This window comes from Marmota flaviventris, chromosome 6 (genome assembly GCF_047511675.1).
Source record: "Marmota flaviventris isolate mMarFla1 chromosome 6, mMarFla1.hap1, whole genome shotgun sequence".
Classification (NCBI taxonomy): domain Eukaryota; kingdom Metazoa; phylum Chordata; class Mammalia; order Rodentia; family Sciuridae; genus Marmota; species Marmota flaviventris.
This window is the reverse complement of record NC_092503.1, coordinates 19055104-19081732: the sequence shown is the minus strand read 5'-3', so window position 1 is coordinate 19081732 and position 26629 is coordinate 19055104. Positions and strand designations below refer to the sequence as shown.

Below are 26629 nucleotides of genomic sequence, written 5' to 3'. Positions count from 1 at the left end.
AGCATACATATTCTTCTCATAGCTAATTTACATGTATACTTTTAAATACAGGATGAGGAAAACTGGAATGCTATGGGTTGTGTGTGTGTAGTGTGTAAAATTATTTAAGTATTAATTTTTTTTTCTCATTCCTAGAAGCTTAAATTATCCTGTTCAAAAATAGATTTTATTATTATTTTAATGTACATCTCCTTGGTTTTGCATGTTTTCCATTTGTTTTGTCTAATATTTCATTATTTTATAATTCTATTAATTCAGTAACATCATTTTCTGGAAGCTATTGCATCAGAGATTGTATAAGTGATCACTTTCTGTTACTACAATTAAATAGCTGAGGCAATTAACTTATAAGGAGTAAAGGTTTATTTGGGCTAATGCTTTGAAGATTCCACTCTAAAATTGGTTTGGTACTCTAAGGAGCCTTCATACACAGAACACATGAAAGGCAGACCATTCATCTCATGAGCCAGGAAGCAATGAAGAAGAAAAAAAAAAAGACTGTGAACCCTCAGTCTCTTTCAAGGACACATCCCCAATGGCCCAAGACCTCTCACAAGGCCCTACCTCTAAAGGTTCCACCACCTTCCAATAGTGCCATTCTGGGGACCATGCCTTTATTTAACACTGGGCCTTTGGAGGGCATTCAACTTTGAAGCTATAGCAGGAGTTTCATTCAAAGGTCATCTGAACATACAGTGAAACAGTGAAGGCAGAACCATAGTGAACGTACACTTGCCACTTACCAAAGGCATCACTGCTGAGATTTTAGATATGTTTCAGCGGTCGATCCCAGGATTCATCCTTGTATCCTTATGAGTGGTGGGACTGTCTTTGCATTGCTTTAACTCCTGCTATCACTTCAAAGGTGGGTAATAGTTCATTGCAAGTGACAAGAGAACTGTGTCCCAGTCACAGAGGAAATTGTAAGACTCAGTGGTACTCAGGAGCCTAAAACTGCACTAATCACATAGATTGAAATATTTACCTGTTCCTCGCTCTTATATCCCACCATAATTTATACATTTTAAAAATATAAATTACAACTGGTAACCATGTAATTTTCCTCACATTTGCTCTCTGCCTACATTGACACCACCAGTACAGCTGGTAGCAAAGATTTCTCTAGCACAACATGGGTTATCCTTGCCAGAAAGGAATAAAAAAAAAAAGAAAAAAAAAAAGTCTGTTTGGGGTGGAAAAGAGAAATGGTGGATTTATTTTTTATTCAGGCTCAGCCACCTCGCCCCTTTCTGCTAAATTCTTTCAGACATTGCCACATATTATTTTGAGTTCAGCAGTGACTTGTTGGTACCAACAAAGTGCGTGTGCTGCTTTGAGTTCCAAGAACTCCTTCTTTCCCTCCCTCATCTCTTCCTGCCTGCCTGCCTCCTAAATGCTATGTTTTAGTTAAATGCAATGAGTCACTAAAAACAGTTGTTCATTCAGAGCATTAAGGAACAACAGAATGAAAGGAAGAACACTGAACATACAGGTGTCCTCTGATTTTGCAACTGACTGTTGTGTGTAATTCCATGTCATATTCTCTGTAAATTGGGGATGGTAATCTCGTGATTGGTAAAATTCTATACCGGCAGTGTCCTTACCCTAGGGATGTCATATAATTGTCTTTATTCTCTCTATTAGTCTCAATAATTAAATTAAAAAGTAACCAAAAAAAAAAAATAGGGAGAGAGATCATTTTGGAGGATGACAATGGAATAATCAGAGAAAATTTGTCTGTACTGTGTTATAGCCTCACTTCTCTTCCTCATGTCCAATTTCAGTGCTCACCATGGGAAGGCACAAGCTGTGTTCCCACTTCTAGATCAGCTTCAGAGTTAGGAGTGTCCGCAGATCCTCTCTCACCTGGTGCTTTTGTTTCTACTCTGACCTTTAGTTTATTACATTTTCTGTTCTTCCACTAAGTTCTCCCGTTTCCTCTTCCAGTCTTAAGTCACTGTGTTGTAGAGGCTAACAAAGGGAACATATTTTTAGTAAAAAACTTTCTTTTATAGAAAAATCATTCTTGTACTTGAAATAGCAGCAAATGCCAAGTAATATTTCTTTAAGATATTACCATCTTTCCCCCTCGAGACTGTTTCATGTCACACTCTAGGAAGCAAATGTGGTACAGAAAAAAAAATTAATATTGGCAAGATCATAAACTGTTTCAGTAAAAAGCCTTTAAGTATCTTTGTAAATTTCAATTTAACTGTATTGAAATATGTTGCATAAACATAAAAATATGTTGCATAATTAATCTAATCAGAACTGCATTTAATGTTAAGAACTGCATACAATTCTAAAAGACTTTTTAAAATGTATACCACAATTCCTAACTGCTACTTTTTAGAACCAGTAATAAAGAAGCCTGAACAGTTTCTTGAGATTTCAAGTCCATTTTTGAATTGCAGAATGACTCCATTTACAATTCCAACAGAAACGTAAGTATAAACATTCTTTCTCAGAAATACATCTTGTTGACAAATAAAGTATTATGTGGTGTGTGTTGTTAAAAAAATGACACTAAATGGAAGCATTTTGAAGAACATTAAGGAAAAGGCAAAATATAGGTAGGTAGGTAGATAGGTGATAGATATATGGATAAATAGATGATAAATAGATATTTCCTTGATGTCCTAAAACTTGTGAATACACTTATTCACTTATTAATATTAAACATCTTTGACTCACCTTTTTATGTGTGAATCTTATAGACTAAATGTTTGTCTTCCCTCCAAATTCATATATTGAAGTCCTAACCTGGAATGTGGCTGGATTTGGAGACAAAACCTTTTAAGAAAGTGATTAAGGTTAATTGAGGCCTATGGTTGGGGCTCTGAGCTGATAATATTAGTGGCCTAAGAGGAGAGACTCCAGAGAGTTTGCTGTTGGTCTGTTAGTTTGTCTCTTTCTCCTCCTTCCTGCACATACACCATGGAAAAGCCATGTGCACAGAGAGGAGGTGACTGTCAGCAAGGAAGCAAGGAAGAGGCCCTTCTATGAAACCAATCCTGCCAGCACCCACTCTGATCTCAGCCTTCCTGTTCCAGAACTGTGAGAAAATAAATGTTTCTTATTTAAATCACCAGCCTATGGCATTTTATTATGTCAGCAAACTAATATAGATTTTGGTACTAAAAAGTGTAATACAGTGTAATGGCAATTTGAAAATTGTGGGTGTTGCTTTAGAATGGGGTACAGCTAGAGGAGTTGTGAGGTACATGCTGGAAAAATTGCACATTGCTGGGAGGAAACTGTTGGTAGGAAATGCTGACAAGGCTCCAAAAGAAAAGAGGAGAGCTGGAGAGGAAGCCCCATTATCACGGGAAACACATAAATGACGATAAACAGAATATTGGTAGAAATATGAACATTAATGGCTGTCCTGGGGAGATCTCAGGTGGAAACAAGGAGCAGGTTATTTGAAACTGGAGAGAAAGAAACCCTTATAGTTAAGTAACAAGGTAATTGGCTGAATTGCGTTCTAGTGTTGTATGGAAGATAGAATTTGCTAGCAATGTTATTGGATATTTAGCCAAGGAGATTTCTAAGCAACTCAAGATGAGAGAGATACACTGAAGAAGGAATTATCAAGTAAAACACAAAAACAAAACCTCAGAACTTAAAGATTTGGAAAATTGTCAGCTCCCTCGTATTGCAAAAAAAATGAGAAAGGATGTTGTGAGGAGAAGGCCAAGGGTATATACGAGCCATCACTAGATAATGGGATGACACCAACAGAAATAATAGTTTGTACTGAAGGAGATGAGAATAGGACTGAATAAGGAAAGGCTGTGGGAATTCTGAAACTCATCAGAACTATTCAGCTGCAAACATGCACCTTCAACTATGGAAAGAATGACCCCTGAGAGGATTCAGAAGTCATTTGGGCCACCTCTCCCACCACAGGCCATTGGTTTTAGCCTGAGGCACCAGAGCCACCCCACAGAACTCTGGAGGTGACACTGCTACCCCAGCAGGCAGAACAGCAAACTAAGGAGGATTATTCTCAATGCTTAAGATCTAATGAAATTTGACCTGCTAGGGTTTGGATTTACATGGGACCTGTTACCTTTTCTTCTTTCCCATTTCTCCCTTTTGGAATGGGAATGCACATCCTATGCCCATATCAACATTGTATTTTTGAAGCACGTATCTTGTCTAGTTTCACAAATTTACAGCTGGAAGAGATTATTGCTTCAGGATAAATCCTACCCTGAGGTTCAATTTTATCTGACATAGATGATATTTGGGAAACTGGGACTTTTGATTTTAGAGTGGATGTTAGGCCAAGTTAACATTTGGAGCTCTTGGGACTGGGTGAATGTATTTTTGCATGTGAGAAGGAATTTGCGATCCAGGAGTAGAATGCTGTCAACTGAGAATTTGCATTTCCACCAGAATTCATATGTTGATGGACTGACCCCTAGTGTGGCTCTATTTGAAGATGGAAGTGGTTTGAATGTGTTTGAAGATGGTTTGAATGTGTTCCCCAGAGTTCTTGCATTAGAAACTTAATACCCAATGCAACACATGGGAAGATGGAGAGTAAGAAAAGGCTTATTAAAGGCCAAGACCCTCAGAGGCTGGGGATATGTCAGTTGGTAGAGTGCTTGCCTTGCATGCACAAGGCCTTGGGTTCAATCCCCAGCACACACACACACACACACACACACACACACACACAAACCCCAACAACAACAACAACAAAAATTCAAGACCCTCATGAAAGAATTAATGACATTATTATGGCGTGGGTCAGTATCATGAGAGGATAAGAAGGGATATATGATAGACAAGGGTTCTGACTTCTTGTGCTCACTTGGTCTACTCCTTTCCTGCCCTCTTGCCTTTCTGAGATGATGCAGCATGAAGATCCTGCCAGATGCTGGCAGCATGGATTTTGGACTTCCTAACCTCCCAAACCATAAGCCAAATGAATCTCTTTTTTAAAAAAAACTAAGTTACCCTTTCTTAGGTGTTCTGGTATAGCAACAGAAATAGATTAAGACAGGAAATCATTAAAGTTAAACAAGGTCATAAGTATGAGGTCAGGCCTGATCCAGTAAAGTAAATGTCCTTAAAGTATGAGACACTAGGAAGTGCCTTCTCCAAGCACACATTGTGAGGAAAGTTCATACAAGCACATGACTTTAATTTTGTCATGGGATCCCAAGCAGACTGACAGAGCAAGCACCATATTTCATAGGAAGATAGAAAAATGACACCTCATCCTGCATAGATATCAACTTTTGGGGTGGTGGAAGGATCTGTTGCATGTATAAGTAAATAATTACAATAAAATTTAATAATTGCCATTAAAAAAGTTATGACTCAGATTCTGTGGTTATATCTCCAAAAATATATTTGTAGAAATAATTAGAGCCCTAAGTACAGGACTCCTAGCTTCGGTGCTTGTGCAGGAGGTGAAGAACTTGCCTTTAGCCGGTGATGTGGGTGACTTTCCTTCTGACTATCAAGGTCCCTCTTCCTGTCAGGCATAAGCTCATCCAGAGCTGGATGTCCTTTCTTCTTCCTCCTCCTCCATCACCCATGCGGTCTTCCAGTTGAAAGTCCACACTTTGGAGACACAATGGAGGCCTTGTCAGGGGGGTAAAGTTTGGAGGCAGCTGCTGTGTCGTGACTGCATGGTTACCCTTACAAACATTACTTGCCACACAGTCCCAGCCCTTGTCTGTCACCAGCCTCTGCTGTTTTTGACTTAGGATTTGACTTAGGATTCAATGGAGAGGTTCTGGGTACTCTCTCTGATTTGGGGTGCCTTTTGGTTTTCCTAATGGTACTAAGGGTTTTTTCTGGCCTGATGTTTTGCCAACAATCTGTTCTCATCTGTCCCTGAGGAATGTAGCACAGCCCAGATCATGGCACTCCTATTTTGCCACTTCTACATGACTTTGCTTTTATTTTTTTGACTTCTTCTGAGACCCCAGTGGAATGGTAGTTGGGAGAAGGGGGACATTTCTGTATTGAGTCTATTATCTTGAACTGTGTAAGCCTTCTTGGGCTGTCCCCTCATTGACATTTCACCTCCCAAGCCTGTTTGCTCCTCCTCATTCCTTACCCAGTCAGACTCAGAACTCTCTTCACCTTGATTAATCTGCATTCCCCGTTTCTTATGACCAATTAACCAAACAACCTGAAATCAAGAAAAATACCCCAATTAGTAACAAAAATCACACATTTTTCTGAAGTTTTGATGGAAATTTTTGATAGATTGAGGGATGCCTTGTATTTTGGTCATATTTGAGCAATCCAAATAAGTAAAAAGGGAATCCTAGGTACTGCTGCTCCTAAATCATCAGTCACGGCACTGATGAGGATTCCTCTGGTCACCATCAGCCTTGGCCTCCCAAGCTTCTCACCATGCTGTGTGGCCTCTCCTGTCTTTTCCTCTCCTGATCCTCCTATTTCATTGTTATTCAGAGAGAAGGCTAGCTTGCATTTTTGTTTTGCATTACAGCCCCCTTACAGATCATGCTCTCCAGTACTTACCTTGTACTCTTTCTCTCCTATCTTAGTGTGGCATCTGCCAGAGCCACTCCTGGGGTGCCAAGGATCCCAACAACCAAGTGTGGGGAGTGGAGCCTGAGATCTGAAGTAGCACTGGGCAGCAGCACTGGACAGGGAGGCCCCTCCCCATCCTAGGCCTTTATGTCAGGGGTGTGTGGTGAGAAGAGCGACACCCCTGATCGCCAAATGCCTCTCTGTCCATTCTTCCCTTGTCTTGAACAACAGGCCCTAGATGGTTTTTAAATAGACAAGGATTAAATTCCTCATTGTCTAGATTCTGTGCAGTGACTGATTGAGCCCAATCTCCTGGTCAAATGTGGCAATACCTTCTGTGTTCTCTCTCAGTTTATTTTTTTCCAATATGAGTGCATCAAATGTTTTCCAAATTTTTAGTCCGCTTCCTTTTTGATTAACAATTCTGGAATTATTTTATCTTCTAGCATTTTATAGTAAGCAGTCAAGAGAAACTGAACCACAACTTCAACAGTTTGCTAGAAATTTCCTCAGGTAAAAATCCAATTTCATTTGAATAGGAAACAGACAGACATGAGTTGCAGGAACATGAAGTTCAGGGGGTAATTCCATAGACTGGGCTTACTCGCTGGCCCCCCAGATGCTTTTTAAAAAGCTATTTACCTGAGGCCAATCTGGTCCTGCTCTGGCTTGGGTCAGTGAGATTTTACATTTCCTTATAAATACCCTGTCATCCCCAGGATTATTCTCTGGTCAGAGAAATCTAAGACTCCTCCCTGTAGAAAAGAACACAAATTACCCTAAAGAGGGGACTTTTGTGACCTTTATACAGACCAAAGATTCCAAGATCCAGAAAAACAGTATAATTAAAAGCGAAGACCATTGATCCTAAAATCTGAAATAACAAGTTCCAGTCAGAACAATTTCACACTGGCCAAGGTGACCAAGAGTTACCTTTAGATCTTTAACATTATTTTAATCTTATTACAATCGCAAAATTATCCCTCTCAGTGGATTTTGCTAGGGTACCTGTGGCTAAGACCATGCACAATAGAGACTTAGAAATCTGATGCAATACTACTGTCAATCAAGAGTTAAGAGGTGATATCTGGTGGGACTGTCTAGAAACTTCCCTAAGACCCCCAACTAGGGAACAAAGGGAGCATGAGGGCATTCTCTTTTTTGAGAGAACCTATCCTCTTCCTTGAGGGCATCTTTTACTTTCTCCTCTAATAAGCTTTGCTATAATTTTACTATGTTTTGTGTCTTGCTTGAAATCTTCTCACATGAGGACACAAGAGCTGAGAAACACAACACAACCCCCAGATTCCTGGGACTACAGTTAGTAACAGTCTCTCAAAAGTTCCACCTTCCACAAAGCACCAGCACAAAACATAATTCAGTTGTGTTCTTGCCTACTTGATAAAAATGATAGCCAACAATATGTCCCATTGTTATGCTTGAATTCGGGACCCCCAAAAGACCACCAGAGACCCAAGATCGATGTAAGCAGCAAAAGAGGTGTTTATTGCGAGCTAGCTCGGTCCTCCGCGCACGCGAGCACACACAGCAACTGGTGACGCCGAGAGGCCCCGAGCCCAGGGTTTCCAGCAGTTTTATACATTCTTTGGAGAAGGCAGGGACCCCCACATACATCATAGCATCTCTTAGCAAATCTTCACACACCTAGGGAAAATCAAATAACAACTCTAAAACATGATTAGCACATTCACTGGCGGGAACAAGTTGGGTAAGGGTGATTGGTCAGTACAAAAGGGTATTCATTTGAACTGATTGGTTTAAGCCAAGAGGGGTGTACGTGCTGAACTACATGGTTTCCCAACAAGTTATCAACCACCATAAACTACTGGGAGGGTCATCTGGCATCCCAGGTATTTCCCTGGCTCATGCTGATTGGTGGCTGCTAAGGGGTTACTATGGGTCTCCACCTAGCCTGACTGAGTCAGGGACACCTGGCAGCAGATCTCTCCTGTTATTTGTAGATAAACAACTTAGCAGGGTGGGAATGTGCCTAGGAGTGCTCTGTGGGTCTTTCCAAGGACAAAGGTCATGTCCCTTCCTTGGACAGGCTTTGCTCTGAGGTAGAGGCTGGTTTTTCACCATAATATGTTCCTCATTTCCATGTGAGACCTGGACAGACTGGCCCTTACCGTCCATATTTCTATATTTCTACCATCACTGTGCCTATAACTCACCACATGGGAGTTTGAGGAAGTCTCTCAGAGGCAGAAGAGACCTTTACTCCGATCTTCCAGGCTCCTGACACATCACAGAAAATAATTTAGAGATGTGTCATGTTTTAGCAAAGACAAGAAGAAGAGCTTTATTAGGAAGCAAAATGTAAAAGTAAGCATTCTCAGATAGAACATGTGCTATCTAGAAAGCAAGATGGGTGGTGACAGCACTTGACTTCTGAGATTTTATTAAGGTAAATAATTAGGTGAACTGTGTTTGATCCAAAGGGACTGGACTTCCTTTGGGATTGGGAAATACTGATAGTGGTCCTCGTGTGGCATGTAGGTTTTAGTTCACATCAAAATTTCTGGTGGTCAGGTTGATCAGGTTGATACCGCCGGTTATCAGTGACAAGTCCCGCTTCCCCACATGTTGAAGTTTGAACATTAGAGAAGCATGCATATGAAGCAGGGGTAACATAGACTTCTCCTGAGAGGGAGAACGGGGCCATAGCTGGTAACATGGTATCCCAACAAGAGAGGTGTTCTGCCCTTTTTATATGTCCTAGGCTTCCTTTGTTCTCCTGCCTTTCCCCCCTTATCTTTCCTCTTCCTGCCTAGGTGACTAGGCCCAGGAACTGCTGGGTGGGAGGGCCAACAGGTGGGAAATAGGTGGGCTGAAGGGGAAAGGGCAGGATGGAGTAGACAAGGACACATTAACGTCCTTATAGCTCCCTGTAGGGAGGGGAAATTCCTGGGACAGGTTACCTTGGCAACAGGTTGGAGCAGGGGCAGGTTCTTGATAAGATCCCTCAGGGGGCAGTCTCCAACATCCCAGACTCACTCAAAATTCCTAGATCTGACCTGACTGATTTACCTACCCTGACTGCCTAATTCTGGCTTCAGATGTGAGCCCCTAGCTTTAGAGAGTTAAGGGTCTCTTTCAGTCCCTCAGCCTCCTTTGTTTAGCTCACAGCTCAGGAGTTGTCCACAAGCCACCCATTCCACATTGCAACAGGGACATTTCTCCTTTAGAAATTAGTTTTTTTTTTCCTTCTTTATTTCTAAGTTTCTATCTCACAACCACTTCCTTAAGAAGACTGAGAAAACTTTCTATACAGTTCTCTTTTGTTTGTGACCTTTCACCAGAATCATCTTTTAAAGTATGTGCATGGCAACGTTGGCTTTTTGTTAGCCTCTCCCGATTATGCAGTTCCAAAACTGCTTCCACATTTTTAGGTAGTTATGTATAGCAGCAACCTGACTTCTCAGCATCAATTTTCTGTCTTAATCTATTTGGGCTGCTGTAACAAAATACCATAGACCAGGTGGCTTTTGAACAACAAAAATTTGACTTGATCATTCTGGAACCTAAGAAAGCTGCACTTGCCAGTAGACTTAATGTTTGGAAAAAACCTCCTCCTTGTGCTTCTGACCCTCTGGCTGTCTCCTCACATGGTGAGAGGGGCAGATAAGTTCTCTGGAGTTTCTTTTTCAAGGGCACTTGTTCCATTCATAAGGGTTCTGTCCTTGTGACCTAATTACCTCCTCAAATTTTGGCCTCCTCATATCATTACCTCAGGGGCTAGGAATTAGCATGAATTCTGGGGATACAAACACACATTCAGATCACAGCACTTCCCTCACCCTGTATCTCTTAAGTTATGTGTTCTTTCAGGAGGTTTCCAAAATGAATTTAGTTTTTCCCCCTAGAGAAATAACCCGTGAAGCTGCTAAAGTAATATGTTTCCATTTTTTATTCCCTTTCTATATGAAAAATCTTCAAATATTTGGCAACAGTTTTATGCCTACTCCATTTCCTTTATGTTATGGGGTTTCTTGGTATGTAACTGAATTTTGTGTACATTAGCTTTCATTCCCACTGTACTTTTCCATCCTAAAAGCCCACAGAATTTCTTTTCCTATTAAAGCTGCAATGAATAAAGCTTCTGTCACATGGGATATAATCAGTCTTAACTGATGCTGCAGTATAGTATAAATGAAATGCAATTTTATCATCACTGTCATTAATGTAGTCAAAATTTGTGCTTTAGTAGCTTCTTGTAATGCACATATAATGAAAGTTTTAAATTCTTTGTTTCTTAATAGAGCATATTCTTGTTTCCTTGACAATCACATTCAGCATTACTACTATACTGTCTTATTATGTCAAACGAACCTCAAGGACTTGAGAAAATACAATTAATTACTCTAACACTCAATGACCCCAAACTACTGGCCCTTTCTGGGTTTTATTTCTTTTGTTAGTTTAGTTGAAGTTTTAATTCCACACTATGAATGAGTTGTTTATTACACTTAATATTGTCTGCTTCTAGTAGCCTTGCCTCTTCCCAATTTGTCTAATGTTCTAGATGCAATGAGAAATATTACCAGATTTTTAGAATTATTTAACATTGGTTTATATATATTGATAATTAAGACCTCAGGATCAGCCTAGGGGCTTTGCGTCTACACTGTAACACTTTGATACTTAACACAGTTATAACAGGCACTCCATAGATATTAATTGAATAGAAAATATTTTGAGATATAAGTTATTAAAGATTTTTTATTATATTCCATCTAATATGGTAGCCATAAGGCACATGTACTATATGAGTTTGTTACTTAATATTATGTAAACTTAAAAGCTAAATCCCTTAAAAAAAAAAAAACACCTAACTCCCTTGGTTAAATCAGCAACATTCAAATTTCTCAATAGTCAAATATTTTAAATGAACATTTAATAATTATATAATTGTATACGGGAACCTGCCCATAGTTGTAGCATTTTATTATAATGCTATTTTTGCTATTTTATAATGCTATTAGTTTTAGTTTTTTTAAATTAACTCTACCTGTATTTCTATTTATTGATTAAAATAAAGAAAAGCTGGCTTATTTATATAATACAGTTATATAAAATTTTCTTCATCCTAACAGAAAGGTCAATTGAATTTAATTGTTCTAACGTAATAAAGTATTTCAATCTTTTCAGTAAATTTTATTTCATAGAAAATAATGCTTTGATGACAAACATACTAAATTTGTATCAATACAGTGATTATAGGAGAGGAATGTTTGTGCTTTCTATTTATGGTAATCTATACTCATTTTAAGATAAATTTTAAATTGAGTAAAATTTACTGCTTTGAACAGGCTGGCATAAAACATGAGAAAGGCTGGGTGAGCCTTCCTATCAGAAATGTCAAAATAGTGTTGAAGTGCATAGTGATTTACTAGCAAGGAAACTATAGTTTATGTGAAAAGAAGGCTTATTTGTTGTGAACAATATGTGAGTTTGTTAATCTAATCATACTTCAATTATCCCTCAACAGAACTGCAAAAATATAAAATGTATGTAAAATTATTTTTTTAAAAAATAAAAGCTCTAGACCCCCAAAATATAATAAGCTAAATTAAGAACTCAATAGGTATGTTAAATAGCAAGCTATATGCAGCCTGAAAGAGAATTAGCAAAATGAAAAATAGGTCAGAGATAATACTCAGACTGAAGCATGGAGAAAATGGTGGGGGTGGTGATGAGAGAATATAACAAGTACAGGAAAAGACACACACTACAAGTTGAAAACGCCCAGTGCAGTGTTTAGTACATATCAAGAAGTACAGAGAGTACCCTCAGAAATAAAGGATAAATATTTGGAAATAATAAGACTGGTCAAAAGAACCCCAGAAGTATAAAATTAAAGTCAAGATTCAGTAATTCCTGAAAACACCAAGCAATAAAAATATAATGAACACCACAACTAGACACATCAATCAATCCATGGATAAACCTAGTGCAATAATATAGAGACATAAAATGAAAGCAACACTGCTACACAAAGCAACAGAGAATGAATCTTGAAAGAAAAAAAATAGACCAAAGAAATCTGGTGTAAAACTATATGGTTTGTTTGCAATTATTCTTTTAATATGCATTAAGAAAAGAAAAATTTCCAGAATGATACAAGTTTTAGAAGTTGTGGTGGCAGTTGTGGTATGGAATATTCACCCTACCTGGAAGGTACTCTAGGAGAGCTTTTGGGGTGCTGCTGACACTCAATCCCTTCCTTTGAATGGTGATGATACAACCGTGACAATGTTGAAGTTTTTCAGCAAGTATATATTATGTGGGCACTTTAAAAAAAATGTATTTTCCACTCTTTAATAAAAATGGTTGGCCAGCTGATATCTTAAGATATAATGGACACACATCTAATGCCATCAGATGGAGCATTAGCCTTTTCTTGGCTATACTATAATCCCTGATGGGATTATAAATTGAGAAGGGAAAAGAGTCTGTTAGTTATACTAACAGACTACTTTTAGGGACACTTTGCATCATACCCAGTTAATTTACATTTCTATAGCTTCTATTTATAAATTTCAGAATACTAGAAATGCTCATTACAACTTTTACCTTCAAGGTTCTATTAGTTTTATGAATTTATGATTGAATGCTAAGGTGCATGGGTAGGGACTCCTACACAGTATGGGTAGACAAATATTAGCAGTTAGTAGTGAGAAGCCATGAGGGAGAGGTTAATAAACAGAAAAAAAAAATTTCTTCATTGGTTTTAAAAATTTGTTACTATTACAAATTTGTAAATCTAGTTTTACTCAAACTTTTGTTATAAGTAAATCAATTTCTATGAACATTTTAAATACATTAAATTTATTTAAACATTTTAAATTTTATTTAAAACTTACATATATATGTTTGTGTACACACACACACACACGTATATATGTATATATAATTTTCTTTTTGAGGACTTTAAAACCCAAAACTTGTAGGAAAAAAAAATCTTGGCAAGTATTTAAATCATCACAAAAAAGTCATATAACCAAACTGAAGTATTCATAGACACTTAATTTTTCCTATAGATCATTAATGTTTATAAACCAAAATTTTCATTTGACTTTTAACTTAATCATATAGGTAAAATTAAATACTAAGCCATACATTTAAAAGCCTAACTTATTAGATTATGTACCATGCTAAATACATTTATTTATTACAAAATACCACATACAGTGTCTTAGTTTGTTTCTGCTGCTATAACACAAATATCTTAGAATGGGTAACTTATGAGCAACAGAAATTTATTTCTCACAGTTCTGGAGGCTGGAAGTCCAAGATTAGGTGCCAGTAGAGCTGGTGTCTAGTGTGGTGTTTCCTGTATCATGGATGACATTTTTTTCTCTGCAATCTCATGTTGTGGAAGGGCCAAAATATACCTTTCTATGGTCTTTTTTTGAAAGGCCACTAATCAACTCATGAAGACTCCACTCTTATAACCTGATGGCCTCCCAAATCTCCACCTCAAAATACCATTACTGGAAATTAGGCTTTAACATTTGAATTTGAGGAGATGCAAACCATCAATCTCTAGCATACACGTGGATTTTTTTAAACAATATAAAAAAATGTTTATGCTTCACAATTTTTCTAATTAATTTTATTAAAAGTTAATTAAAATTTACTCACTGTATTGTCAGGATTCTCCTGAGAGACAGAATCAATGGGATGGGTAAATAGATGACAGATAGGTGATAGATAGGTGTGAGGGGATTTGTTGGGGGAGTAGGATCACACATCTGTGGAAACTGAGAAGTCCCCCAGGTTATCTGTAAGCTAGAGAACCAGGGAGGCCACAGTGTGGCTATCCAAGTCCAAAGGCCTCAGAGCTGGAAGCCAGTGTTGTAACACTGCATCTGAGGTCAGAGGCTGAGGAACTGCTGGTGCAAGTCCTGGAGCCCAAAGGCCAGAGAACATGGAGATCTGATCTCCAAGGATGTGAAAAGAGGGTGTCCCAGTTCCAGGAGGTAAGGAATGAATTTCCTTTTCTATGCTGTTCTGTTCTATCAAGGCCCACAGCTGATGGGTGGTGCAACCCACACTGAAGGCTGATCATTCCCATTCAGCCCACTGATGCACCTGCCAGTCTCCTCCAAAACACCCTCACAGACACACCATGAGTAACCAGTTAGCGAGGCGTTCCTTAATCCAGTCAAGTTAACACCTGAAATTAGCTCTCCCCTCTACTAAGAGTATGATTTTGTCGTCCGAGTAAATTTTGGGTTATCTTTCATCTGACTGGGTGTGAGTGCTAATCAGAGACTAGCTGGCTATCAGAACTGCAGCTGCAGCCCAGCAGGAAAATTTTTTTCTCACAATTCATATTATACCCAGCTTTGAAGACTCTCTGGGCCCTCGGGAACCATAAATGAGTTGATTTCCTAACCCAATCCCCTTACCTGATTTTCTTTTACTTTCATTCAGCTTTATTATGTGATTAAGGTGGATGGAAATTCTAATACCTGAAACAGGTGACTTCGTGGCTTGATTGGATTCAACTCATCTACTCCCTGCTTGGATCTCTGATGAATTCATCTGCATGTCCTTGCTATCTGGCAGACTCCAGTGCAAAAATGTGAACAGCATCACATCCTATATGAAAGGCAGTGTCCTTAGTCCTGCCTTGTGGTACAGTCAGAGATCCCAGAACAACATAAGAGCAAGCCCTTTCTTGGGAAGCCCTTCAAAGTGGCCCCTGTAACAACTTGCTTTCCTTGGAAGGCTGTGTCTGTAGCAACAGGCCAGGTTTGCCCATTCTGGCCTATGGAAAAATGGGAGTCTTTTAAATATGCTTGTGCTGCACTCTAGTGGCCCATCTGTGTAAATCAGAGAAGTTTAGTTCCAGGTAACAAGTCAACAAGTGAAACTTGAGCTTGTAGTTATTTAGTTTTGCCAGACATGCTGGGAATATAATTTATAGTTTATAACTTCTATACATGTCAAAGTTAATTATTTTTTGAACATGTCTAAATATATATAATATGACACATGTGTTTTTACTGTGCCTGTAAAATTCTAGCTCTGGCAATAGTGATTTGGGGAAATATCAATTATTCAAAAGGAATTCCTAAAAATACTTGTATAGATACCATAAATATCACAGTTATGAACTTTAGTGCTCAGCATTTGTAATTAAACTTATGCCTCTGGGCCCTGTTTCATGAACATTACCCTCATAATTAATTAGAGCAATTCTAAATATCTGATTTCTGTTTTGATCATCAACATCCAGATGGTTACCATAACTTTAATATAAATAGTGTTTTAGAGAACTTATATACTGATACATTGACTGATTTTGAATATTTCTTCAGTAGTATTGAAGAAAGGTCATGGTTTAACATGAAGCTTTAAAAAATTCCAGGTTGTAAAAAATGGGAGAACAATAAAATGAAGAATATCCAAACTTTCTCTTGTTGAAAAACCATAGTCACTTAAATCTTGAGATTAAAGTTATGGAAGTTTTGTGTTTTTCCCCATTAGGCATTATGTACAATCTGTTATTAAGAAAGGGGTAACTCCAGGATCTGGTTTACCTTCTCTCATGGAAAATGATGAAAGTATAAGCCTCAGCCAGCCAGAATTGAATCAAATAACAGGAATGATTTCCCAGGTATTTGGCCTAACCTTTAGTTACATTCACAGCCAGCATGTATGATATATTTTTATTAATTGTGAAACATAGTATGCATATAAAGAATGTGTATTAGGCATTAAACTGCATAAAAAATACTATTAAAATAAATTTCTTATTTATCGCTGACTTAGGTGAGAAAATGGAATATTGATCAGTCCCTGTGTGTCTCCTCTGGGGCATTTCCTATCTGTCATTCAGACACTGGTATTAATCAAATCTATACTTTTCTAATTTTGCCGTGGGTGTATATGTATTTCCAGAACACACCCAAGTGGCCTACTTCCTCCAAATAGGCCCCACCTCCTGCAGTTTCCACCACCTCCCATAGTTCATTCAATTATGAACTCATCAGTGGATTTATCTATGGAGGAGATCAGAGCCCACATGATCCAATTACTTCCCAATATTCCTACCTCTGATTTCTGCTGCATTGGGGGACCAAGCCTTTAACACATGAGCCTTTGGGAATCATTCCAGATCTAAACTATGACGAATCTGGAATATAATCAATTGATCATGGAACATTCACTTGCTTAATCTTATAATGAAATGCCAAGGAATTTTCCAGTATGAGTGTAGAAATACCGCTTCTATCAGCACTAAATGAGAGTTTTCTTTGTTCTGCTTACTGGCCATCATTCAGTACTGTATGATATTTGTCAATCTACTTGGTGTAAAGGGGTGTTTTATGTATAAAATAGGTAATATATTCACATTTTCCAAAATAAAAATAGTGCATTCATTGCTTCTATCTATGTATCTCTCCATCTTAAATCTTCCATAGGAAACTTTTAGAATTTCTTTATGTAAATGCAAAGAAATTAACTAGGTGCAGTGGTGCACGTTTGTAATCCCAGCTACTTGGGAGGCTGAGGCAGGAAGATTGCAAGTTCAAAGACAGCCTTGTACACATAGCATGACTCTGTATCAAAAAAAAAAAAAAAGAAAAAACAAAACAAAACTGAGAATATAGCTTGGTAGTAAATCACCCGGGCTTCTATCCCAGTTTCATGATAAAAAAAAAGGGAAAGGAAAGGAAAGAAATGCACACATACGAACACAATATTCCACAACTTCTCTTTATCCAAATTTTTTTAAAAATTAAATATGATAATTTTAATCTATACCTGAGAAATGTCTGTATTTCTTGTGCGAATGAACCATAGTTTTTATTCTACCAACCTCTATAAATGCACTGTTTGGTCCTTTCCTATCTTTTCTTACCATAATAATGCTCCTATGGATGAAGTACATGGTTTGATCAATAAATAAGATTTCATAAGATTTTATTATGGTTATTGTCAATATCCTCCCTCGGCTTGGTATTATTCTGCATTCACAGCCAGCATGCATGAATATTTTCTTACAGCCTCACAGAGAGGATGGCAAATTCTATTTTCAATTTTTGTTAAGAAGATTGGCAAGGAAAAGTAGATCATTTTCTTTTAAATTTCTACTTAACTGATAATGTGGCTGACATCTTCCTGAATGTTGACTGCCATTTCTGTGTGTGATTCTGTGAAGTACTTGCTTTTGTCTTTACCCTACTTTGTCTTTTCTCTTGATTCGAAATTTTCTTTATATATATATATATATATATATATATATATATATATATATATATATATATATATATTCTATTGATTTTTTTTTAAATACAGGACAGCAGTGGAATGCATTAGAATTCTTATTACACATAAAAAGCACAATTTTTCATATCTCTGTATATAAAGTATGTTCACACCAATTCATGCTTTTATACATGTACTTTGTGGGGTTTTTTGCATTACAATTCTTAATACACATATTTACCATGATTTTTCATATCTTTGTTTGTATATAAAGTATGTTGACACCCAACTCAAGTCTTCATACATGTGCTTTGTAGAATGATGTCTACCACATTCCACTGCCCTTGCTAATCCCCTGGCCCCTCCTTTTCCCTCCCACCCCTCTTCCCTATCTAGAATTCATCTAATCCTCCCATGCTCTCCCTCCCTACCCCAGTATCAGAGAAAACATTCAGCATTTGTTTTTTTGGGATTGGCTAACTTCACTTAGAATTATCTTCTTCAATGCCACCCATTTACCTGCAAATACCATGATTTTGTTGATTTGGTGTTTTTCTTTACCAATTCATAGATGCTCTTGGTGCAATAGAAACAGTTACCCTTTACAAATTATATGTGTTGTGGTATGTTTTATCCAAGTTTTTGTCTAATCTTTTCACTCTTTTTTTGTCTTTTTCTTTTTAATCTATTTCTAATTGACAAAATAGCACATTTATCATGTACAACATGATATTTTGAAATATGTATATATTACTGAATGGCTGAATTGAGGTAACCAACATACTTAACATATGTTTTGCTGTGGGAACACTTAAATTCTACTCTCTTAGCAATGCTTAATAATCTGATACATTATTATTAACTACACAGTCACTGTGTGGCACATTAAACCCCTTAAGCTTATTCCCATGCTCTAAAAAATATAAAATTCCTCTAATCACTATAATCCACAAAACACATCTGCTATTGTATAAATGTCAGTTTTTATCTTGGACACATCATCTCCTGGATTCCTCTGATCTCTTCTTTTCATACAAAACTAATGACTGACAACTGTCCTCTTGAAACTTCCTTCTGTCTCCCTCTGATGGGTTTATTTGGGAAGACCATGTCTTCTTTTTTAGTTTGTACCCTAATTTTGGTGCAGTACATCTTCCAATACCTCCTACAATAAGAAGTAAGAGAAGTAATATTATGAGCACTTGTATGCTTGAAGGTACCTATATTCTTCCTTCCCACCTGGTTGATATTTGGGCAGGATATGAAATTCCAGTTTGGATGTCATTTTCTTCATAATTCTGAAGGTTGTGTTAGTACCTGTCTTCTACTTTTACTCATTGCTCTTGACAATACAGGTGACATTCTGATTCTTAATGTGTGTGCCACTTGCTGCGCCACTCTAGAAAAGTTTCAGGATCATCTTTTCTTTCTTGGCACAGTATAATTTCACAATGATTGTCCTGGGTCTGGATCTCTTTTGGCATGAATCTCTTTTGGGTGTTCTGTGAGGTCCTTGGGAAGTTATGATTTTTCAGTTCTGAAGAATTTTCTTACATTATTTCCTTGAGAATTCCTTCTTATTTTCTGTGCTTTCTTGATTTTCTACTATTCTCACCACCTCTCAATTTACTCACTAATGTGCTTGAATTTTTCCCCTTTCTTTTTCATCTATTTGCCTTTACTTTAGATTCATAATAAAAATGTTTAGTTGTGCTAAAATACCCATAACATTTGTCATCTTAACTTTTTCAAATGTACAGTTCAGTAGCATTGAAGATATTCACATTGCTGTATAACCAATATGCAAAACTCTTTTCATTTTTAAAGGCTTAAACTTTCTCTCTAAGCAACAACCTCCTTTTCTCTTCTCCCAGATCCTTGAAAACTGCTACTCTGCTTTCTATCTCTATTCACTTTCCTGCTTTATGTACCACATAAAGGGGGAATCATAAAATATTTGCATTTTTGTGACTGGCTTATTTCCTCTAATATCATGTCACATTCGTGATTGGTGTTAGGAGTTTATTTTCCTTGAAAGGCTGAATAATATTCCATTATATGCATACTGTATTAGTCAGGGTTCTCTTGAGGAACAGAATCAACAGGAAGTATAATTATAAAAAGGGGACTTATTAGGTTGGTTTACGTGACCAAAGGCTGGATAGTCCTCAATGGCTGTCTTCAGATGGAGAGCTGAAAGAACCAGTAGCCCAAGAGGCTGAAACCTCAGAACCATAGGGATCAATGGTGATACCCTAGTCTGAGACCAAAGACTTCTGGTGAATCACTGTCAGAGTCCTCTTTGGAAGAGTGAAGAAGTGATAATCGGATATCCTCAGACAGTTGCAGCAGCAATCAAGAACCAGTTCAAGAAGAATCAAGCTTGAATTTGGTGCTTCCTCCTTGTTCTCCCAACTTTTATTCCATCCAAGCCATCATCCTATTGGGCTGTGCTGCCCACACTTAGGGAGGGTCTCCATTTCAGTTGGCTGTCCCACATGCCAATCATTCCTAGACACACTCTCATCCACACATCCATAATTCTCTTAATCATGGGCATCTCTTAATCCAATCAAGTTGACAATTCAAATTAACCATTACTCATACACCACATTCGAAATATGCATTCATCCCTCAAGAGACTTTTGGGGGGCTTCCACCTTTGGGCTGTCATGGACCAGGCCTCCATAACATGGTCACATACACCTTTCTTTGAGACTCTGCTTTCAGTTCTTTCAGCGGGTCCCAAGTGTTCCAGTTTCTCCATTTTTGGCGACTCTTGTTATTTCCTGTGGGTTTTATTTTATTTTGTTTTGTTTTCCATGGTAGCCATCCTCCTTGGGGTGAGTTGATGTTTCATTTTGGTTTTAATCTGCATTTCCCTGATGAGTAATGAGTTTGAAAATCTTTTCATGGGCTATTTGCCATTTGTATATCTTCTTTGGAGAAACGAGTATTCAAGTCCTTTGCCTATTTTTTGTGGGGGAGCACAAGAGATTGAACCCAGGGGACCTTCACAACTGAGCTACATCTCCAGCTCTTTTCTGTTTTTTTATTTTGAGACAGGCTTTTGTTAAGTTGCTGGCCTCAAGCTTGCAATCTTCCTGCCTCCGCCCCTGAATCCCTGGGATTACAGGCATGCGCCTAGCACCTTTATCTATTTTTTGATAAGGTTGTTTGGGGGGTTTCATTGTTGCTGTTATTCTTTGGAAAATTTCTTAAGTTCTTTTTGTGATACTTATCATATATATGATTTGCGAGTACTTTTTCTCACTCTGTAGGTTACGTTTTTACTATGTGGATTGCATCCTTTGATGTACATTTTGTTTTGTTTGTTTTTGTTTTGACATTCATTTTTGCTATTGCTGCCTCTACTTCAGGGTCACCAAGATCCGGGGGTTTCCCTCTGGATTTTTCTCAAAGTTTTACAGTTTGTCTCTTCGTCTTTTGTATTCACTTTAGATATAACCTTTACATATATAACCTGTTAGATATAACCTTTCTATTGAATTTGCTTCACTATCCTATTTTCAATTTTGACGAAGTCTTCTTTATTTTTTATTACTTTCTGTAAAAGTTCCTTATTTGATAGATGAATATCCTCTTCTCTTTATGATATCTCTGATATCATTATTTTTTAAATGCCCCCTATTGTTGTTGTGTTCTTGACTCATCTGTATTTATTGCCCCTTAAACAGAATGTGTCTTGGGGACTACATTTCCATTTACAAGCCTTATTGAGTTACTTCTTTAGCAAAGTGTATCCCTCAGTAGACCAGATTAGATCTTTGGTCACTGAAGTGTTTGTTCCAAGGTAGACCTTGATGTTTAAAAGAAATATATTTGTTAAAATGGCTTGAGTGTCATCTTCTCAGGATCCACTTTTTAAGCTTTCCATTCCCTGTAGTTACTCTTAGTGTATGTACTCGTCCTCTAGAACTAAGCATGCTAAACTGAGAAGAATCCTCCAGGGCTTGTTTTCCAAAGGAAAGTATTTAGAGGAGCAAAACTGTAAACCTCCCTAGCGTATTATGATACTCCCTATGGACTGTTTCTGGTTTTTATCAATCTCCTCACCCATACTCATGATTTTTTTTTTTTGTATAAGAACCTTGACTCAACTCAGGATACTTATTGCACATGAATACATAAGGAATTTAAGGTGCTAGGATCTTCTGATTGGAAGCAGCATGTGGCACAGCTCAACTTGTCAACTGGTGGTTTTAACCTAGGAGAATTAGAGATGAGCGAGATTGATTTGGAGGAGAGGCTGGCTCCAAATGTCAAAATCCCCATGTTTGTCTCTGCTGCTGGATCAGTTTCCTGATCTCCATCTGATGGAGTCCCCTGATCTCCATCTGAGGGGAACCACAGGGATATATCCATCCATGTTAAAGCCCAAGGCTAAGCAGCACAGAGGAACTTAAAAGTCTCAACACTCAGCTTGTGAACTTTCATTTAAACCTTCTGGTTTCTGTACACTAAGCTCTCCTGCTTTCCACACTTCTGTGAATTCAGACCTAGAGATTTCTCATTTCTCCGTGAGGAACTTTCCAGTGTCTGGTTTAGGCAGAAGGGATTAGAGAGAAGAGGAGCTCCTTATACAGTCAAATCAATCCATTTCCATGTTTCTAGCTCATTTCTCATTCTCTCCTCTTCAAATACCTGCTAATTGTTTCTGGGGTCCTAAAGACAGAAGTGCTTCAAACTAGCACTCAGTATTTTGTTATTTCTACTCTTGTATTTCTTCCATTCACTTTATATCATCCAAACTATTATATACCACCCATAGTCAGTCTAGAAAAATTTACATCATTTCATTTTTCTACATTTATTTTAGTTGTGTTCCAAATAAAACAGAGTTGTACATATGAATTCAAAATGATTTCTCTATTAAAATATTCAGGAACCATTTTTGTAAGTGAGACCAGCCTTTCTGGGTTCTATACACTAATTGACACTCATACTCTCAGTTTCTCTGTATTTATGGAAGTTACCTCATGACAAGTGATATTATTGTTTTAACTCTTATTATATAAGTTTTTATCATTTTATAAATTCATATATTCTGTTTAATATCAGAAGCTTAAATCTTCAGCTGATGATTTAATTGCATTCACACCTTTTGAATTTTAAGATTAAAAATCAACTATAGGTTTTAGTTCAGTTTTCTAGAAATGTTAAAAAAATTTAAGAGCTTTGATGCTTCGCATAGCTGTAGTGTTTTGTTGCACTAAAAATCATTTCTTAATATGTTCCTTTCATTTCACAGGGTAATACTTTATCACAAGTTGGACTTGGAAAAGGTGAGTTAATCTTTCATGGCTTTTTTTTTCCCCCAGTAAACACTGTAGCACACAGGGGTCTCTCCTCCACAGCGCTTCTGCATCTCCCCTGATTTTTTGAGTCTAATCTGCTTTGGGCTAGGAAAAGTGAGATATATTTTTGTTTAATTTAATGTTAAATTCAAATTAAAAATGAAAAGGATCTGAGGAGGATCGACACGTAGAGCCCATGCCTTCCTATGTGTGCATAGCATGGTCAAAGTGCTGACATCATGTGTCATCTTCAGCTGCTGAAGCAAGACTCAAATAGGATGCAGATCCAGAAAGATGTCATGTGGCATGTAGATACACACAATGTTGGTTTAAGAATTCTACAGGAGCTGTTTGACAATGCTTTACCAATACCCAAGGAGACACAAAATCCTGGGCCACTGGGAACTCTTAAATGGCTTACTAAAATGCATTTGGGGCAACAGATCTGTCAAGTTTTCACTTTCCTTTCTGTTTTCTGAGCCTTCCTTACTTATGTGAATATATTTTAAGTACATAAGCTAACTGATGCTGTAACATCACAATTTTTGAAGAATGTGTTCACAAATTTATCAATGATTCAAACTTCTGAACATGCTAGTCTGCATAGAATTTAGGTTCAAATTCACCTACATGTATGAGATATGTCTCCATAAACTTGAGGTCTGTATGTAAATGATTATCTCATTAAATGTTGCCCCTCCCCAAAGAAAAATGGACAGATGAACAAATAGACCTTGGATTGAATGACATCCATCAAATTGATGGTACGGAAAAGGATGCCGTCAGCCAGATAACAGAAATACAGGAAAAATCACAGGAAGAACTTGTAACAATAAATAATGGTGTTTCTAAAGAAATATGGTTAGATTTTGAAGACTTCTGTGTTTGCTTTCAGTAAGTATTCAGATGGGAATCATCAGACCCTACTGTGTTGGATAAATCCTTAGCTGCATTATTATACCAATATACATTAGGATTTATTTTTGTACTTAATGTAATAGTTATATTGTTTATTAATTCTTAGCTATCATTAAAGAGTTAAGCCATATTTAGCTGGGTGTTGGCCTATCAAAGAACAGTTTTGAAAGGAAAAAATGGATGTTTTGACTATCCACACAGTACATTAATAACAAAACCCATCCTAGATAAGTTTCAGTTTCTCCTCAAGATTTGTTTGTTAAGAGACACATAAATTTTTCACTGAATCATTTTTGTCCATTTAGGGAAACTGATTCAATATTTCTTTCTATAATTTTTAAACGTTCTATCTCTGATTATTTGATTTTGAGTCTAAGAACCTGAACATGTGGTACATGTCTTTTCATGTGATGAAAATAACCTGTTTTAAATATTTTTCTTCAGGAATATATATGTATTTCACAAGCCAAGTTCTTATTGCATTAACTTTCAAAAGTCAGAATTTAAGGTAAATATATCATCTCTTACCTTTAACTTTATACCCCTAAGTTTTTAGTTGAATCTCACTAGCAAAAACACATTCAAGTTTCTCAAGTATCTTTAAACTTTTCAGCCCTTATCAAAACAATAAGACTCCACAAGCTCAAGTCCCTAAATGTGATCCACATGTGGCCATGTTGTAGTGGTTAAATCTGGGTATGTATTATGATACAAATTCACATAAGGAAAAAAATGATTTGGGAATAAATGAAAGAGATGCATAAATTTATATTTGGTTTTAATTGGTATTTAGTGAAGAGTATGTAATTGCTCAACCACAAGCACATTGTCCCTACCATGTCTGGTTTGGTGGGATATTTTCCCATGTTCTTTACTTTCTAGCATTTTTTTGCTTTCATCCTTCTTTTCTTCATCCAGCTAATGTCTAGAAGTCCTATAGAGCAGAAAAGGTGTCCTTGACTTTCCCTGGCTATGACATCAGGTCCAGTAGCAGGACCTCATGCTTTCTGTCAGCTCTGTGCTTACCCAGGTGTGACCTTCTGACCATCCCAGCTGCCTGGTTCCTTCCCTGCACCCTTCCTGCCCCTCACTTGATGTTAGCAACTTTAGAAAGACTGTTTTTGTTTGCTACTGCAAGACTTTCATGGAATTATATAAAAACTAATTAAGGCATTGTTTAATAAGTTGATTAACAAACACTACTTTGAGTGGAATTTGGAGGATACTATGAAATGTATCCTCAGGGACTAAATTGTACTGATACAAGAACCATACAGCTTCTGATGATAATCCCACAAGTCCATTAGCAGTATGCAGAGGCAGTGGAAATAAGAAGAACTTCAAATTGCTCATAATAGATTAAAAAAAATGTAAGCAGGCAGAGGAAAACATTTTGAGCATTCTTTGAAAAGTGTTCTGTAGCTGGTTACCTGCTCTGAAAGGAAGATTAGGATCTTTGTCCATAATTAGGGATATAGTGCCATATAGGCACTGAGATCATAAGTAGCTTTTATGTCATCATTTCCAGGGACCTTCTGGTTTTACTCAGTACTGTATTGCATGTCCAAACTAAAAACCCAGTCGGTGGCATTAGCAAGCAATGGGTACATTTCTGAATATTTTGTGAAAAGAAGGAAAAGAGGGGTTTTGTTTATTTTAATCACATATGTCCCTGCACACTACCTATACACATCCCCATTAGACATTTCCATTTTCTGTCAAGTTACTCTGTGGTCTCACTACCTATCAGCAACTCATTCTCTGAGCTCTCAGCTCCTTGCCCTTGCATTTCTGGAATAAGAAGATCCTTTTTCTTTACCCCAGTAAAAAGTTTTGCTTCTCTTTCATATGGTGGACTGTCTCCCTGAGTCCCTATAGACCCAACCACTACAGACTATCTCCAGCATTTACCCAGTAGGATTTTTTCATACTATTAAACCCATAAAGTAGTATGATGTTTAGAATGCAGTAACTTTCTTTCAAACAGCAGACATTATACTATATATCATCATTAGAAGTAGAAAATAATAGCATGAATGGATTGGTAATAAGTACAATGATTGACATCTGATTTCTTGCAGTTCTCAGATGAACGTGTATCCTATTATCTGTTTGTGGATAGTCTAAAACCTATTGAGCTACTGGTTTGCTTTTCTGCACTGGTACGCTGGGGGGAATCTGGAGGTAAGAGGGCTCTGGGGAAGCAATTGTGCAAATGTGCAGATCACATGCAGTTGGTCAGAGAACACTTGATCATATTTTTAGGCATAGATGAAGGAGCTTCCTTTCTTCCTAGAATTTCTCAAAAGTCATTCAGGAATACCTAGGCCACCTCCTCTGATGCTTTCTCTGCATGACACAGAGGACTGCTCACTCCTGCCATGTGCTCCTCTCCTGGTCACAGTTGTCTGTTCACATCCTGTTTTACTTGTCATTATTTTTTATTTTTTCAACATCTATTAAAATCATGAACCCTTTCTTCTTTTATCTGAAAATTTGAAGGATCCTTTCCTCCATTCCATGTTGGCTTTTGCTATGGTTCACATGTGGTTCATCCATCCCCCAAAGGTCCATATGCTAGAGGTGTGGTCCCCAATGTGGTGATTTGGGGTAGAGGA

The 26629-nt window shown here is 37.4% G+C and overlaps 1 protein-coding gene across 9 annotated transcripts in view; it reads left to right on the top strand.

The window, feature by feature from the left end:
• Adgb (androglobin) overlaps nt 1-26629 on the top strand; it is a 169142-nt gene that overhangs the window by 58852 nt on the left and 83661 nt on the right. For all 9 annotated transcript variants that reach the window (XM_071612936.1, XM_071612933.1, XM_071612934.1 and 6 more), the window contains 6 exons: nt 2354-2444; nt 16051-16180; nt 23048-23081; nt 23801-23987; nt 24456-24519; nt 26093-26195. In XM_071612936.1, coding sequence (XP_071469037.1) covers nt 2354-2444; nt 16051-16180; nt 23048-23081; nt 23801-23987; nt 24456-24519; nt 26093-26195 — 609 coding nt within the window. The remainder of the gene's footprint in view (nt 1-2353; nt 2445-16050; nt 16181-23047; nt 23082-23800; nt 23988-24455; nt 24520-26092; nt 26196-26629) is intronic.